The 14,774-nt window shown below is 40.0% G+C and overlaps 1 protein-coding gene across 2 annotated transcripts in view; it reads left to right on the top strand.

The window, feature by feature from the left end:
* Positions 1-3,504: 3,504 nt before the first annotated feature.
* VRK1 (VRK serine/threonine kinase 1) overlaps positions 3,505-14,774 on the top strand; it is a 33,890-nt gene continuing 22,620 nt past the window's right edge. The window contains exons 1-4 of one of the 2 annotated variants that reach the window (XM_040559026.1): positions 3,505-3,584; positions 8,401-8,562; positions 10,111-10,166; positions 14,686-14,755. In XM_040559026.1, coding sequence (XP_040414960.1) covers positions 8,406-8,562; positions 10,111-10,166; positions 14,686-14,755 — 283 coding nt within the window. In that variant the 5' untranslated portion in view covers positions 3,505-3,584; positions 8,401-8,405. Of the gene's footprint in view, positions 3,585-4,429; positions 4,611-8,400; positions 8,563-10,110; positions 10,167-14,685; positions 14,756-14,774 lie in introns of those variants that run through there. The other variant, XM_040559025.1, reaches the window with a different exon arrangement.

Genomic DNA, 14,774 nt, shown 5'->3' with positions numbered 1-14,774 from the left:
ACGTTATCTGTATTCATTCAATTTTTTGGGAGTGAGGGAACAGGTTAGAACAACTAACTAACAGAAAGCTTTGGAATTTATTTGGTATTTACTGACCGTAAACTCTGAACAAATGAAACATTTTTCTCTGTATCTGGGTAACATGCAGTAAATTTTGCTTGCTTGCACGATACAGATGGTAAAAATACATAAATAAAATGCAATGTAATATAATAAAGTGAAATATAAATATATAAAGCTGACATCCTCATTTATTTTCTGTGAAAGGAAACCCCAAGGAGATTGCTAGAGAAAGTAACAAATATATGGTAAGTGATTCTTTATTTTTCCCACCACACAAATACATTTTCAAAAAGTAAGGAAAAAGATGCTTTTTTTTTTTTTTTTTTCTATTTTCGAGCAACAGAGTTAATGCTGCAGTTGTTCAAAAATCTGCTGTGGAAAACCTGCAATAGCCTCGTGATCTTGGGAGCAACGGTGACGTCTTTAAGCAGCGGGAAATATAGAACTGCAGATAGGGAGTAATTATACAGGGTCTTGCAAAGCATGGAGCTCTGCCTGTTTGCATCAAAAGAGGGTTTAAAAATATATAACCTCATTCTTCCTTGCATTTTGCTAGTGACTAGGCACCATAAGTAATCACTATTTGATCAGTAAGTCTATTGCTAAGGGTAAGGTCACCTCATTCAAGAGATCTCTATCCTCTGAGCTACAAAGGATTATAAATAATAAGTTTATAGATTTCTGATTTCTTATTTAGATAGCATGCAGTGAGAACACCACTACTATTTAGCAGAGAAGTGTTTGGAGGTATGCTAATGACCACAAGAAAATTTCAAACCTCCATAATGTGCTTTAATCACCAGCTGGAGATCAAAAGCCACCATGTGATTTTATACAGCATGGGCAGCTTCCAGAACTGCCTTACATGGAAGGAGATCAATGGTAAAATTGGTAGATACAGCAAAGCTTTTGCAGTAAAAGCGTTTTATGTATCTTGTTCAAAGCATTTAAGTGCCTTTTAGATCACTGATTGAACCATAGACATTATAAAGTGGAACCTTTTAATACCAAAATAAATTTGCAGAGTAAAATTCCATTATAGGAAAAAGCATTGCACTGCAACAGGATAGATAATAATTCTTTCACATGTAATGGGATATATGAAATGTTTGATGATAAACAGAAGTTCTTTGTGTCGCTATAGTTAGACTGCCTGTACTGTTGTTTGTCTGCAGATGAATGTATCTACAGTGTAGGATATCCAGCGTTCCCCTGATAAAACGTGTGCATACCTATAAATATAACTTTTAACTAAGATGGATGAGGACACTTCCAAGACAGTCTGGGTGTTTATTTTTAAGTAGAAAAAAACTGCCTGCGCATATGAGTTTTGGACCTTGACCAAAGAAAACATACAAACCCTGTAGAAACTCATAAAAGTCCTATAATTTGGATTAATTTAATGCGCTTCAAACAAGCTCTTGCCTTAGAAGCTTCAAATTATTTAAAATGATTCCCTTTAACAGCTTCAAATCGTGCCTGTGAGCATCAGAAAACTTCAGGAAAAAGTGAAATTTCCAAGTGATCTGACTCTGTAGCATTTCTTCCACACTGTTTTCATTAATGCCTCTAATACTCCATCTCTTTTTCATGAAATTAATAGGCACTCTGTAGAGTTTGGACCTCTTCCTCCCTATCTTCCATTCCTCTATTTACCTATTCAGCTACTTAATGTGAGGAATGAACACAGAAGATATTTTCAAAGAACTGCAAGATTTTAAAAGACCTTTCCTCCCTCTGCATCTTAATTTTGAATTTAATATGTTTTGAATAGTACAATTAATAATGACCTTGTAATTTGTATTACAGAATTAGGAGTCCAGAAATCCATTTCTTACTCAGGCATTGAATACAAATTTCCTTTGTTACATAAAGCTAAACAAACTCTACTCAGCATCTCTGTGTTTGTTTCTTCATTTGTTTTAAGGGAGGAATAGGTATTTGCTGAAGTGATTCTTTATTAAGTTCTTTAAGGACTTGATCCTATTTTGAAATGATATTCTACCTTGCTTTGGTGAGAAGAGCTTAAGTGTCAGCCCTATCTCATGTGGAATTTTTTAGATGGAAATGTAATATCTTTACCGAACAAATCAGTTTTCTCATCAAATTGATTGAGTATTCAAAATTATAGTTGATTCTCTCTGGGTTCTGAAGGAATTCATAAACAAAAATGTAAGGTCCTATCTAAGCAAATACAAAAATTAGTCCAACTTGTAAAGACAACTGGAAAGATCTTAAATGTGTCAAAAAATTATTTGTGGCTACCTTTTAATAGCATTCTGTACAATAGAGTGTTTTTACTGCTCTCCTAAAATACACCAGAGCTGTGAGGTTACCGGGCACATCATCTTTAAGTCCTCTTGGAATGCGTATTAATGGGTGAACAAAGACAACTCTGCGGCGCCATACTGCTATTCTTAGGGAACGGTGGCCATCCTTTAAAGATTAATAGAAGCACATTAAAGGAAAGAAAATACACCTTTCATTTAATTTGTATACATCCTCCATAAGGAAAATAATATGAAATGTGTATGAGAGGAAAAAAAAAAGGAAAAAAAAATAAATTGTTTGAAGTTGTTTGCATTTTTGCCTGGCGTCAGTACGGTCACGCCACAGGGTAACAGTTGGATACGATTGGAAGTGTAACTTTGTGCTCTGTGGTGGATGTGAGATGAGGCGGCTGAGTCAGGATCTGTTTCTTGGGACTTGGTGGTGCCACTGTTTGATAGAATCATAGAATCACAGAGGGGTTTGGGTTGGAAGGGACCTCAAGCATCACCCAGTTCCAACCCCCTGCCCTGGGCAGGGACACCTCCCAGCAGACCAGGTTGCCCAAAGCCCCATCCAGCCTGGCCTCGAACACCTCCAGGGATGGGGCATCCACAGCTCCTCCGGGCAGCCTGTGCCGGGGCCTCACCGCTCTCTGAAACCCTTTGTTTCTTCTCAGACATTTTGTGACCTCTAACCTCAGGTTTTTAGCAAGACTTTTTGGGTTTAATGCTTCGTAGTTTGACTCAGACCTGAGAGAAGTAGACAGGGGCAGGGACAAAGGGGGCAGGCGTGTTTCTGGGGGGTTTGTGAGGCGTTTGGGCGAGGGCAGAGCGTGGGGATGGCTGGCATGGGTCCATCATGGCCTCAGCACCAACCACCGAGGCCTGAGGGAGAACTGCTGCGCCACCTGGTCCCCCCACACCCGACGGCCTGTGTCCCACCATGTCTCCCGGCCAAGGACACCTCCATCGGCCCGCCCAACCCCTCCCTGACGCGCTCCGTTTTACAACCGCGCCACTTTCAAACAAAACCCCCAAACTCGGTGGCTTTCCGAACTACATTTCCCATCATGCCCTAGAGCCCCAGGCGGGGCGGACGAGGCGGGGCGGGCGAGGCGGGAGCGCGGCGGCCAATGGGCGCGGCCGATGGTGGGAGGTGAGCGCCGCGGCGGGGCGGGCCGCCGGCGGGCAGTGCGGGAATTTCGGACGGGGAGGCGGCGGCGGCGGCGGCGGGGCCGGGGCGCGGAGGAGGTACTGGCGGCCGCCGCGGCCCGGGCGGGGCCTTTTTTCCGTTTGTTTTATTTTCTTTTTTCCCGGGGACGCCATTTCGCCCTCGCGGGAGGCGCCTCGGGCGGCGGGGCCTGGCCGCGGCCCTTCCCGCAGGGGCTCGGCGCCCAGCGGCGGCGGGCAGGGGCTGAGGCGCGGCGCGGAAGGCCCGGTGCGGCCTGCAGGCCTCGTGGCCCCCTGTCCGGGGCTGCTCCCGAGTAAACCTGAGTTACTGCCGTTGTCAGAAGGCCGCTGCCGCCTTCTCCGGAGGAATGAACTGTTGGCTAAATTCCCAGGGATAATGCCCCAGCTATGTGGGGTTCCTGATGAATTTCAGAGCTGGTAATTTTATACAGTATGCCAAGCTGCCAGGCAGCCTCAAAGTTGGGTCACTTTTACATGCGTGGGTGTTTACTGTTGGTTTGGAGGTCATTTGAAGTGACAGAGGCACCTTATAAAGGCCTCCGTGTTTTTCATTGCAAGAAATATCTGAAGGCACAGCGTTTTCAGGAGAACCTGTCCTTCTCTTCTGTTCAGAAGAAGAAAATGTATCTGTTGAGGACACTTGAGAATTAGTTAGCAACACAGCAGTTCCCCTTGTAAATGACTGCCTCTTCTCTCTCAGCAAACTGTGTTCTGAAGTTAGAAGAAAAAAAATGAAAATTGTGTTGGCGTGCTTTCAAAAAGCAAAACCAAAAGCCCCACAAAACAACACATAAAGTTCAGATTGCCTGGCATGATGCAATCGTGATGAAGAACTTCTAATAAGTTGTGGTCTAACAATACACTTATTCATTTTGTCTTAAAAAATAATCTGTTTCTTACAGAAAGAACTGTAAGACCTCATCTTCCACGTTATTTGTTAGCTGTCAATCTCTGGGAGCTGAGATTATAGCAGTACTCAAAAATGTAAGAAGATAATAGTGAGCAAAGACTTTCTTGCATATACCGGACACACAAATTGTGACTGGTCCATGTACCCCTTGGTACTGCAAGTCACTGCTGCTTCAGGTACGTTTTTATGTGTTCCTTCCTGTGAAGCAGTCCTGCAGCGCTCAGAAGTTTTCAGGTGTCGTGTTCTTTCTCTCCTCCCTGAGCGAAAACATTCCTTTTGTTTCTGCTCGTCTTTATTTCCTTTTTTCAGGCAGAGCTAGGTGTGTTGCTGTGACTGATGAGCACTATTAATGATGCACAGACTTCAGGTCTTGCCAGGCCTACGTGTTCATGAAAAGGAGCACAGGTCAGCAACGTGCCTTGTCAGCGCTGAGATCGAGAATAGGTCCTACTGGGATAAACAACCATGAAAACGACAATTTCCAGAGAATAAAAGGAGAGGATCAGGAAGAAACCAGTCGGACTTGCCACGCAGCAGAAATGCGTCCTTCAAAATAAATTTGATTTATATTAATTACAAAGTTTTATTGAGAACGGATGCCACCGCCAGTTGAGAAGTGGCTATTCATATTTATTCTAAGAGTTCAAGTGTAGCTAGAGTAGCAAGCGTTGCAGACACGTTTGTAAAGATAACACTACTAATGGAACTATTGATGCAAAATTGTCTGCATATCTCAAGTACGGTTTATTCAGTTTCTTCCAAGATGTTTTATTAGGGAGAAGAAGGAGAAATAGCCTTTGTGCTACTAAGAGGCTTTCAGAGAGAGTTTAGACAAATAGGCTTCTGTTATTCATACTTGTTAGAAGCAAGATCTTTGTTTTGCACATATTGTAACCACATAAGATGCTGCTGTTTACGATCATGCACCTTGAAAATTGTTCTTGTCAGATACCTTAGCTAAGTAGGGTCAGATCTATTTGCTACTTGAATGATAGTATGGTACTTGACAGGGGTGGCACTCTCTTCCCAAGGACTTCAGCATGGCTGCAGGCACTAATGAATTGAGCTTCACAATACCTGTGAGATAGAAGGTATTTCCATTTACTGATGGGGAAAGGTAATTGAGATGCAGGAAAGGTAAAGGTGATTTCTCTTAATGAAATTTTAAAGGTGATTTTAGGGAAAAGTAGATGACTGTATTCCAGCTGTTGATAGTACAGTAGGCAGTTCTGCATCACGTTTGCTGGTTCGTATGTTTCCTGACAAACCTCTCGTGTTTGCTGCTTTGTGAGGAACGCACGGAATGACACAATTTGCACTAAAATGTCATTATCTCGTTTTTTCATTATTTCTGTTGTTATTTTTCGATTTTGTACTTGCGCGTCGAAAGTTCTTGCAGCCTCCAGGTATTTCTGCTTTCAATCAATAGACGATCTGTGAATGGATTTACGCACGTACAAGTGAAAGCGTGTGTGGCCATTGCTTAAATATTTCCAGGGATAACAGCTTTTTTGCAATAGACTCTGTGCTTAGCGTTGTGCATGCTGCCCATTGAAAGCGATCAGTGTTTGGCACCTATGGCCTACTGATAGTTTGACCAACTTGTAAGTAGGCACGCTGCCATCTTAACAGATGGAGATGAATATAGGCAGCCAGGAAACCACGTATGTGTATCTAGTGTAGTTGGAAGGGCAGGGTTCCCAGCTGGGGACGTTCAAACTTATGTCCATTTTGAAATTTTGCTTTTATGGATGAAGGGAAGACATTGTTAATTTTTTTTTTTTTAACTAAATACCTTCAGGCATATAATTATTGACCACATTGAATGATAACGCCAAAAAAAAAGGGAAGCACCAGCTCCTTTTATACTCTTGTGGACCTATTTTAGGTAAACTTAATTCCCTTTCAAGCGAATCTATTATCAACAGACTTGCTGTGAATGTCAAAGATGTGAAATGTATCAATCGTTTTGTTTCACTGGCTTGCTAGCTTTATTGAAAAAGAGGTTGCAAGTTGTGCTTTTACCGGACAGTGGCTCAGGCCCTTCCAAGGCTCGCAGGGATGACGTGCAGTAGCTCAGAGCTCAAGCTGCAGTCTCTCCAGTCCTCTTCATGTCTCTCAAATTGTTCTTAGCTTGAGACCTGTTTGCTCACTTCCTATAGTTTTGTACTCATTAGAAAATGACAGTGAATGCAGTCTTGTCCCACATCTGAGTCCATTAGGCAACACTGCTGCTTTTTGCACTCTGTTTTTTCTTAAGTGAGTCAGTCTTTGAGTTCCAAACTTTTTTTGTTTTCCCATTACCACTTTCTGAAGGCTTCAGTCAGCCCTCCGTGTTAATGTCTGTCTTTTTCCTGAAGCTGGGTGTCCTGAGAAGCTGCTTAAAAGTCTGCTCTGATCTTGTTGGCCTGCTCTTCTAAGCAGTATCAACATGTTGCCATTCCTTCCTACCTGTGTCTGTTCCTCTGGGTGCTTTGACAACATCACATTCCCATTGGTATGGTACTGGCTGAGATTGCATCTGGTGCTTGGACGTGTCGTTTTTCTTCTGCAGAAAGTCTAGGGGAAGAATCTTCCTCTAAGACAGTACAGTGAGTATCACCTTGAAGATTAAAAAAAAAAAAAAGGGTGTAAGTTAGCCTTAAATTTTGAGTGTAGAATGTCAGAGTTACATCTTGACTACAGGGGGAAGGTTACTTTACAGAAGTAATTGGCAATACGGGAAAATGATGCAGAATTAAAACATCCTGTTTTGTGATACCGAGGAGGTGTGTGCCGTGTAGGTCCTTCAGAGGACCGTAAGAACTGAAAAAAAGAAAACTGATGTTAAGTAACTGCACTTAGGGTTATTGTACTGAACAGCTAGACTAATGAGGAAAAGAGATTTCGGTGTCCGGAAGCTTCCTGAATTGTGTATTAATATTCCTTTCTGCTTACGTAAGCAAAATAAAATACTAATCCCAACAGTCAGAACTTTATCTTTTATAAAATAATTGTGTGTGTTTGTATGCCTTTCATTTTCATAAGGTGGTGGGAAAGATCACGTCTTTGTAAAAGCACCTCATGAAGGTTTCATGCAAGTAGAGCTAGTGCACACCTTGCCTTACGGCCGCACCTTCAGTAGGTTCTTTTACTGAATCAAAACATGGCTCTGCAAAAATCCCAAACATGGATTTGCTCACGGTGAAGGCTGTTCTAGAAATCCTGCTTACGTGGGACCTGAGGCTGGGAGGTGGCAGCAGCAGTGCTTTTTACATCTCTGATCTCCAGATATGTAGTTGCGTGCTGGTTTCTTGGTGATCTACCAAGTGCTGTCCTGTGACCAATAAGCAGACACTCACTTCTGTTGCTTGCAGTTATACAGAAAAATAATTAGCAATTAGTTCTCTATTTTTCTGGTATTTTTTACAGCTAAGAGGAATCCATGAGAAATGTTGAGATTACTGGTGGTGGTGGTTTTTTCTTTTTGGTGTAACCATTAATACCTTTCTGTATTATCACTGAAGACTTGGACTATCTGGTATTTCTTCACTAAGCAAATTAAACCCCAGGAAAACTGATGAGCTGTGTTTCATTAGTTTACTTTTTCTAAGTTTAGAGTTGTGATTGGGTGTGATTGATTTCATACAATAGATTCTGAGATTTTTCTAGCACGTGTTCTACAAAGTCTTCTCATAGATTTCTCTTGTGAAGATTTTTGCTGTTTGATTTTTCCGATGCCTGGAAAAATTAGTTATTTTTTGTTTATAATTCATGCCAATAAAATTACTTGCTGTGTTTCTTTTAAACTATCTTGGTAGTACCAAATTAAACAATCTATGCTTACGTGGAAATCTGTCAGAAGGAAAAACAAGGGTAAAACGCTGGCATGTGAAGTAGCAAGGCAATAATTCTCGTCATCATGTAACCCGTGTATTTTTTTTTCCCTATTTTTCCTTTCCTTTTCTCCCTCCCTACCCCCTCCAGTGAAAATGCCGTATATTAAGAAGACGTCTGGAAAAAGAGCCCCCGCGAAAAGGAAGCTTGCTGAAGTGTTCGCTCTAGGGGAGGTTCTAACAGATACATCGAAAAAAGAATGGAAATTGGGTGTCCCTATAGGGCAAGGAGGCTTTGGACGCCTGTACCTTGGTAAGTCTGGTTATCTTTGGTAGTACTTTAAAATGGAGAGTGAGATGTTTATCCTTGTTCAAAACAATGACAAATTGACACAGAGTATCTTTAACAGATGTTTTTGACTAGAATCAGAGCTTGGTTCATGTTCTTGGAAAAAATTGGCAAGAGTGGACACATGGTCATTGTAAGCACTGGGTTGTGCACGGTGTTCCAGTAGCAGTCAAAGTGGTGGCTCATTCATTCTTATTCAGGATCTTTATTTCTTTTGAGCAGTAAAAGGATGGTCTAATACTTGTTTAAATGAGATTTTTGGTCTGGCTGAAAGAAAGGATTTTTACGTGAGTGTCCTTATTTCACAAATTCTGAACTGGAACTGCGTAAGCACATTGTATGGAGACAACTGATCAGCCGATGTGTTGGCTATTTTTGACTCTGTGCTGATTTTGACTTCTTCATTGCATTGGGAACTTCTGACAGAAGTCGTATACTTCATCACGTAACCAATGTTTGGAACAGATTGCAATCTTGGACCTTAACGGTTTAAGGCATCGCCACAAACCTTGTCTTGCGATGCTGTTTTATTGAATTCAGAGAGAACTTCTTTTGGTGAATACCGTTCCCTATTTAGTATCTGTTTTGTACGGATGAACAGAGTTCTTGAGGATACCTCAGGGAATCAAAAAACTTGTTTTGTTCTTAGTTATTTTCCAAACAATTTTGAAGGGATGAAATTTAAGGTGATTGTGTTAACAAGGTTTTCCTTTTCTGTGCACTTACATCCTTCCTCTTTGTGATGAGGTTGCATTGAATTCACACTGATTAAAAAAAATAAAATTAATAATCTGTCTTGGTTTCTAAATGAACAGAGTGCAGTGTAAGTGGATTAAGAAGGAAACAGGACCAATGGGTGGCTTCTTGCCAACCCTCTACTTACTCAGCCTTGCACATTGAGCTAAAAATTCACAGACTGGAGTTCCAGCTCTCTGAAGTTGTGTAGTTCTTGTGTTAGCAATGCTTGCATTGTTCAAGCCCAAACCTGCCCTCTGTTTGCTTGCTCATGATTTGCACAAAGCTGCACACCTGACTCCTGTGCTTGGTCCTTGCCTAACTTGATGTCCTTTATACCTGTGACTCCTTTTGTGGTAATTTTCAACAGCTTGGTACCAAGAGAAAATCGTTTTTGGATGAGTGACGTGACAAAAAAATAGAGAAATAGAGAGAATGTTGTTCTCATGTTCATAGCCACAACTCTGTGTTCATCACAGTCCTAGAAAATGAAGGAAATGCTGTTGACTGAGGAAAAAGCTTTTGAATAAGAGAAAAAGAAGAGCTTTCGTTAGTAAACTGCCTGTTCTCCTGGAATAGAAGGGAGAATGTGGACCACGTCCATACAGAGTGGTTTTGTCATATATAGTAGTTCTCTTACCAAACCCTAAGATACTAATACAGGCTTTTGCTTCATTAATTGCACTGTCATTTGGTTGTCCATCCTGCATAGCAAATAAGTGTATGTTATGTGACAGTTTCCTCTCATACTACTAATAAACTCTTCCTTTTTAACAGCTGATGGTAATTCTTCAAAGTCGATTGGCAGTGATGCACCTTATGTTGTAAAAGTGGTAAGACAGCATTTGAATCTTACTTCACAAATTGAAAATGTTTGTTCTAGAATAGTATGTGTAATTTCAAACATCTTCTGACCGAAAATAACGTAGTTTTAGTGTTTTGTTGAAGTGTGCTTTGTTTAAGTCTAACATTGAAAAACCTGTGATGCAGAGGAACTCTGAGATTTGGGATTCTTGTGTTTGAGGGTGGATAGTGGAACATGAGGAGAGTTGAAAAAGGTTCCTGAAATGGATCAGATTCTGTTTCATTACAAAATTTTTTGTAACTTTATTGTAAGTAGCCCAAGTACAAAAAAAAAAAAATGTAGGTAGCTTTGGACAATTTCTGTGAGTCTGTGTGAACTGCTGCTCACCATTGGATGTTGGTAAGCTGACAGATGGCTCGGGAGTAGAAACAGCAAAACTTCGATTCCCAAGGGCCCAGCAGATATAAAGTCCTTTAAATGTTTTATCGTAAAACACATACATATTCTAATTTCTAGTGAATTAAAATGGCATTGATGCATAATTTTTTAACCTCAGGATTAGGTAGAAGAAAAAGCACTGTTGGTAGCTCAACTTTTTTAGCTCACTGAAGTGAATCAGCAAGTTCTTTTTATTAGTTGAAGTTTTCTTCTGTTCTAATATTAAACTAAAAAAAAATATTTAACTCTGTTTGGCTTTATATATTTAACTTAGGAAAGAACATTAAAGTATTTTTTCTTAAATTTTGCTGGATTATTTTGCATAGATCCCGCTATTATATATGGTTCCCTGGTAAAATCATAGTAAGAGAAAATGGGAATATAGCAGTAGACATAGTAGATCCAGACCCTTCATTATCTTGGTACGGTTTGTGGTCTGTGACAAAAGCAGATATCAGGAAATTCTACAAGTACTTCTCAATGTGAAAAGTTACTTCTTCAGCATAGGTCGGAAATTTCATCTTTTCAATATCACTATATGGTTTAATAAATAAATGCTTCACTGTAATATCTGGCCATTTATGCAAATATGTTAATACTCCTAATATTTTTCTCCCAAACTAAAAGATCAGGTTAGTTCAGAATAAAATGCATTTTAGTTAGTATGTGCATTTATTCTTGATAGCTGTGTGTGCTGGCCAAGGGGAGATTCTACAGATTCTACAGTGCTGTTTTTGATACTGTTAAAGCGCCCCAAGATGCTGTTGGTGATGACCCTCTTTCTGAAATGCCAGTTGCTTAAAAAAGGCACTGCTTACAAAGCAAATATCAAACTACCATGCTTTCAGCATCCACATAGTGCTGCTGTAGGTGTTGGGCAGGAATTCCACATGGCCCAGGAGCCCCAGCCTGCATCCTGCTCCTGCATGCCCAGCTGTGCTGTCCAGGGCAGGGAGCGTCCGTTCTGCAGGAGCCGTGCCCTGGTCCAAAGGCAAGGAGCAGACACCTCAGTTAACTGCAGTGCTTTGCCTCCTAATGCCAGCCTCCTGCTGAGTTAGGACAGTTGGAACTGGCCAGGAAGTACAGAGCCTTGTAGTTGTCATGGGGGAATGCAGTTTGACTTGATTGGAAAATTGTCAGATACTCATTATTTTACACTGTGCAAACCCGTGCACCTGCTTTTCTTCCCTCTACTTTGGGCTCTGATTATAAGAAGAGTTGTCATAACTTTTGGGCTGATTTTATGCTATATTCACTATGTTGCAGCAATTCGTAAATACCCCCAGTTCTAATCTCCCCCGATGACCACTCACTTTTAATTTGTCTTTTATAATTTTGCGTTTATGGCAGTAAAGAGTAGCCCAGTCCTTGGCTGCCCTCACAAATGAACGATAACATATTATGCCTCCACAGTCTAGTAAAGCACAACTACAGATAAGGGCCTATTTTCAGATGCCTGGGTGATTCCTAGTTGATCCAAAGCAAAGTGGTTAACAGCTTTGAACAATTATTAGCGTTTAACAAAATATGTGCTTCTATAGTAATGTTCTTCAAATTAAGCTATTAAAGTGGGATGGAAATTGGCTTAGTCTTTGACATATCCTCGTAGTATTGATGTCTGAACAGTACGAAATGAATCAGAGCTTTTATGAAAAAAGAAATGCTTTTTAAACATGTGGACCTTTCAGGTGTCAGTATTCAGGAGTGGATGCAGAGTTTAATAACACTTCATTAAATTGCTGACTGAAAAAGATCAGAATTCTTAAAATATTACCTGAACAAACTTGTTGGGTTTTGACATGTGTTCTGTAATCTCTTCTATCTTTTCTAATTAGACTTCAATTTCAGTTTTGCGAAGTGTGTATTTGGAATGACTCTGAGCATGAAGTTGGAGAACTTTGTGTTCGGAGTCCTTCTGGATTTAATGTGTTATGAGATGACAAGTACAGCAAATAGTGGACATCATTATGTGAGCCTTTTTAACTCAGCACATGCACTCATTTCTCTCTATGTAGAGTTAATGATATTATGGGAAAACAGCAACACAGTCAGCATGAATTTCTATTTTGTGGTTAAATTATTTCTTCATCCCCAGAAGTATGAAAACATAGCAGATCTTCAGCGTTTGCTCTGACTAGAGGAAGATTTTTTTCAGCTCTGAGGCATATTTTTTTTGATAATTTATTTAAAGATAAATATTTTAAGAATTTTTAACACTTACAGTTTTTCACTGCATTTAGTAACAATAACATTCCAGAAATGTATGTAAATTGAATCAAAATCATATGTAGACTTTATGTTCTAATTAAGTTGGAGTGTTACTGGAGTGTGCTACACAGAAACAAGCAAATAGGTCAGATAACATTCGTCCAAGATGACTGCAGTAAAAGACTTCAAATGTTTAACCCTTCTCCTCCATGTATGTAACCTATATATCACCAATTTATTGTCAGTAGTGGAGATATGAAGTATGTGAAGGTAGTTATGCATGTTCCAAAGTTTCTTTGCATAGATCAGGTGGTCTGTATTTTTTTTTTTTTCAGGTTCATTGCTCAGGTCTACAGCTTGGTTGCACAGAGGGGCCAGAAAACGGTTGTCTTGGCTCCACTGTTTATCAGGGCAACAGTGCTGGAGAATGTGAGGTGGAGATGGGCTTGTTAATAGTCTCCAGGCCTAGGACTGGTGCCCAAGCTGGTATCTGGTCTCATTCTGACTGGTTTTCCTACTCTACCTGTAAACCAGTAAATCAGATGTACATTAAAGGCCATGTTCCTCAGTGTGTTGGATCTCTTTGCATTGCTTTGTCAGTGTCAGACAGCAGTAAACCTCTATTCACTGTGGTGCCGCCTGACATTTAACAGGTTTCTGGATCGCTGCATCCACATTTAAAAGTTACAATTAAAACCATTTAAGATCAATGTTATATATCTTGGAAATCTGCTAATATCATGTGATTGTATTTCTCTGGTTTTTCTTGACAGTAAATATATACCTTATTTTGTTGTTTCCTTAAATTGTAGGATATTCCAGAAAGGGGAATTTTCATTGAGAATGAATGAGTTTGGGTGTATTTGAGTAACCAGACTAAAATCATAGAATCACAGAATGGCTCGGGTTGGAAGGGACCTTAAATATTATCTAGTTCCACCCCCCCCGCCACGGTCAGGGACACCTCCCACCAGACCAGGTTGCTCAAAGCCCCATCCAACCTGACCTTGAACACCTCCAGGGATGGGGCATCCACAACCTCTCAGGGCAACCTGTTCCAGTGCCTCACCTCCCTCTGAGTGAAGTAGAAAATAAGTTGCTGAAACTTATCTCAAAATCAATTGCTTAAAATTGCAAGAGTTGAAGTCACTTTTTCTTTTCTGCATAAACTTCTGGAAATGTATAGTGAAGGTACTCACCCACCTGCAATTCTTGCAGTATTTCAAAGCTTTGGTGTTTTCAAACCAATTTCTCTTGCGGTTTGCTTGTACTATGTAGCTAACCGTAGCTTTGTCCAAAGAAAATGGAACTGAAATACGTTACGTTAGCTTAAACACAAGGTAGACAATGAAGTCAAAATTACTGTAGTTCTTTAGTTAGGGAGAAATTGTGAAATCCTCTGTAATTTTTACCTTGATCAACTAATGTGTGAAAGGAACAAAATACCTTATATTCAGTAAGAATTTAACTTTTGGTGAGATTTTTCCATCCTATCATTTCAGGTGTTATTTTAGGCTCATTAATGGCTATTGCAACTGTGGCAATCCAACTTTAATTTGGAAAATCTGAGATAATAATGTTGTTTAATGTTCTTTGTTAAACTATTGCTGCCAATTATTGGTAATATTTCTATACATCTCAGTTAATTTGCTATTCTTTATTCTCCCTTGTTACGGGAATAGGTCATTTGATACTCTTAATGATAAGCAATTTATAATAAAAATAAGTTTTTAGAGCCAATCTTATTTTATAAAAAGAACACAGTATTGAATTTATCAGCACTTGTAGAGTATTTGAGGAAGAATGTGCTTTTATAGGGTGGATGTTGTTTTTTTTGGAGCTTTTAGTAATTATTAGGCACTAACGCAGCAGTTTTTAACTAATTTTAAATTGTCTTAAAGGAACCCAGCCAGAATGGACCTCTTTTTACTGAGTTAAAGTTCTACATGCGAGCTGCTAAGCCAGATGAAAGTAAGCAGTCTATTAAAAT

This window comes from Cygnus olor, chromosome 5 (genome assembly GCF_009769625.2).
Source record: "Cygnus olor isolate bCygOlo1 chromosome 5, bCygOlo1.pri.v2, whole genome shotgun sequence".
In the NCBI taxonomy this organism is placed as follows: domain Eukaryota; kingdom Metazoa; phylum Chordata; class Aves; order Anseriformes; family Anatidae; genus Cygnus; species Cygnus olor.
Note: the sequence above shows the minus strand (reverse complement) of the source record. Positions and strands in the feature narration are given on the sequence as shown.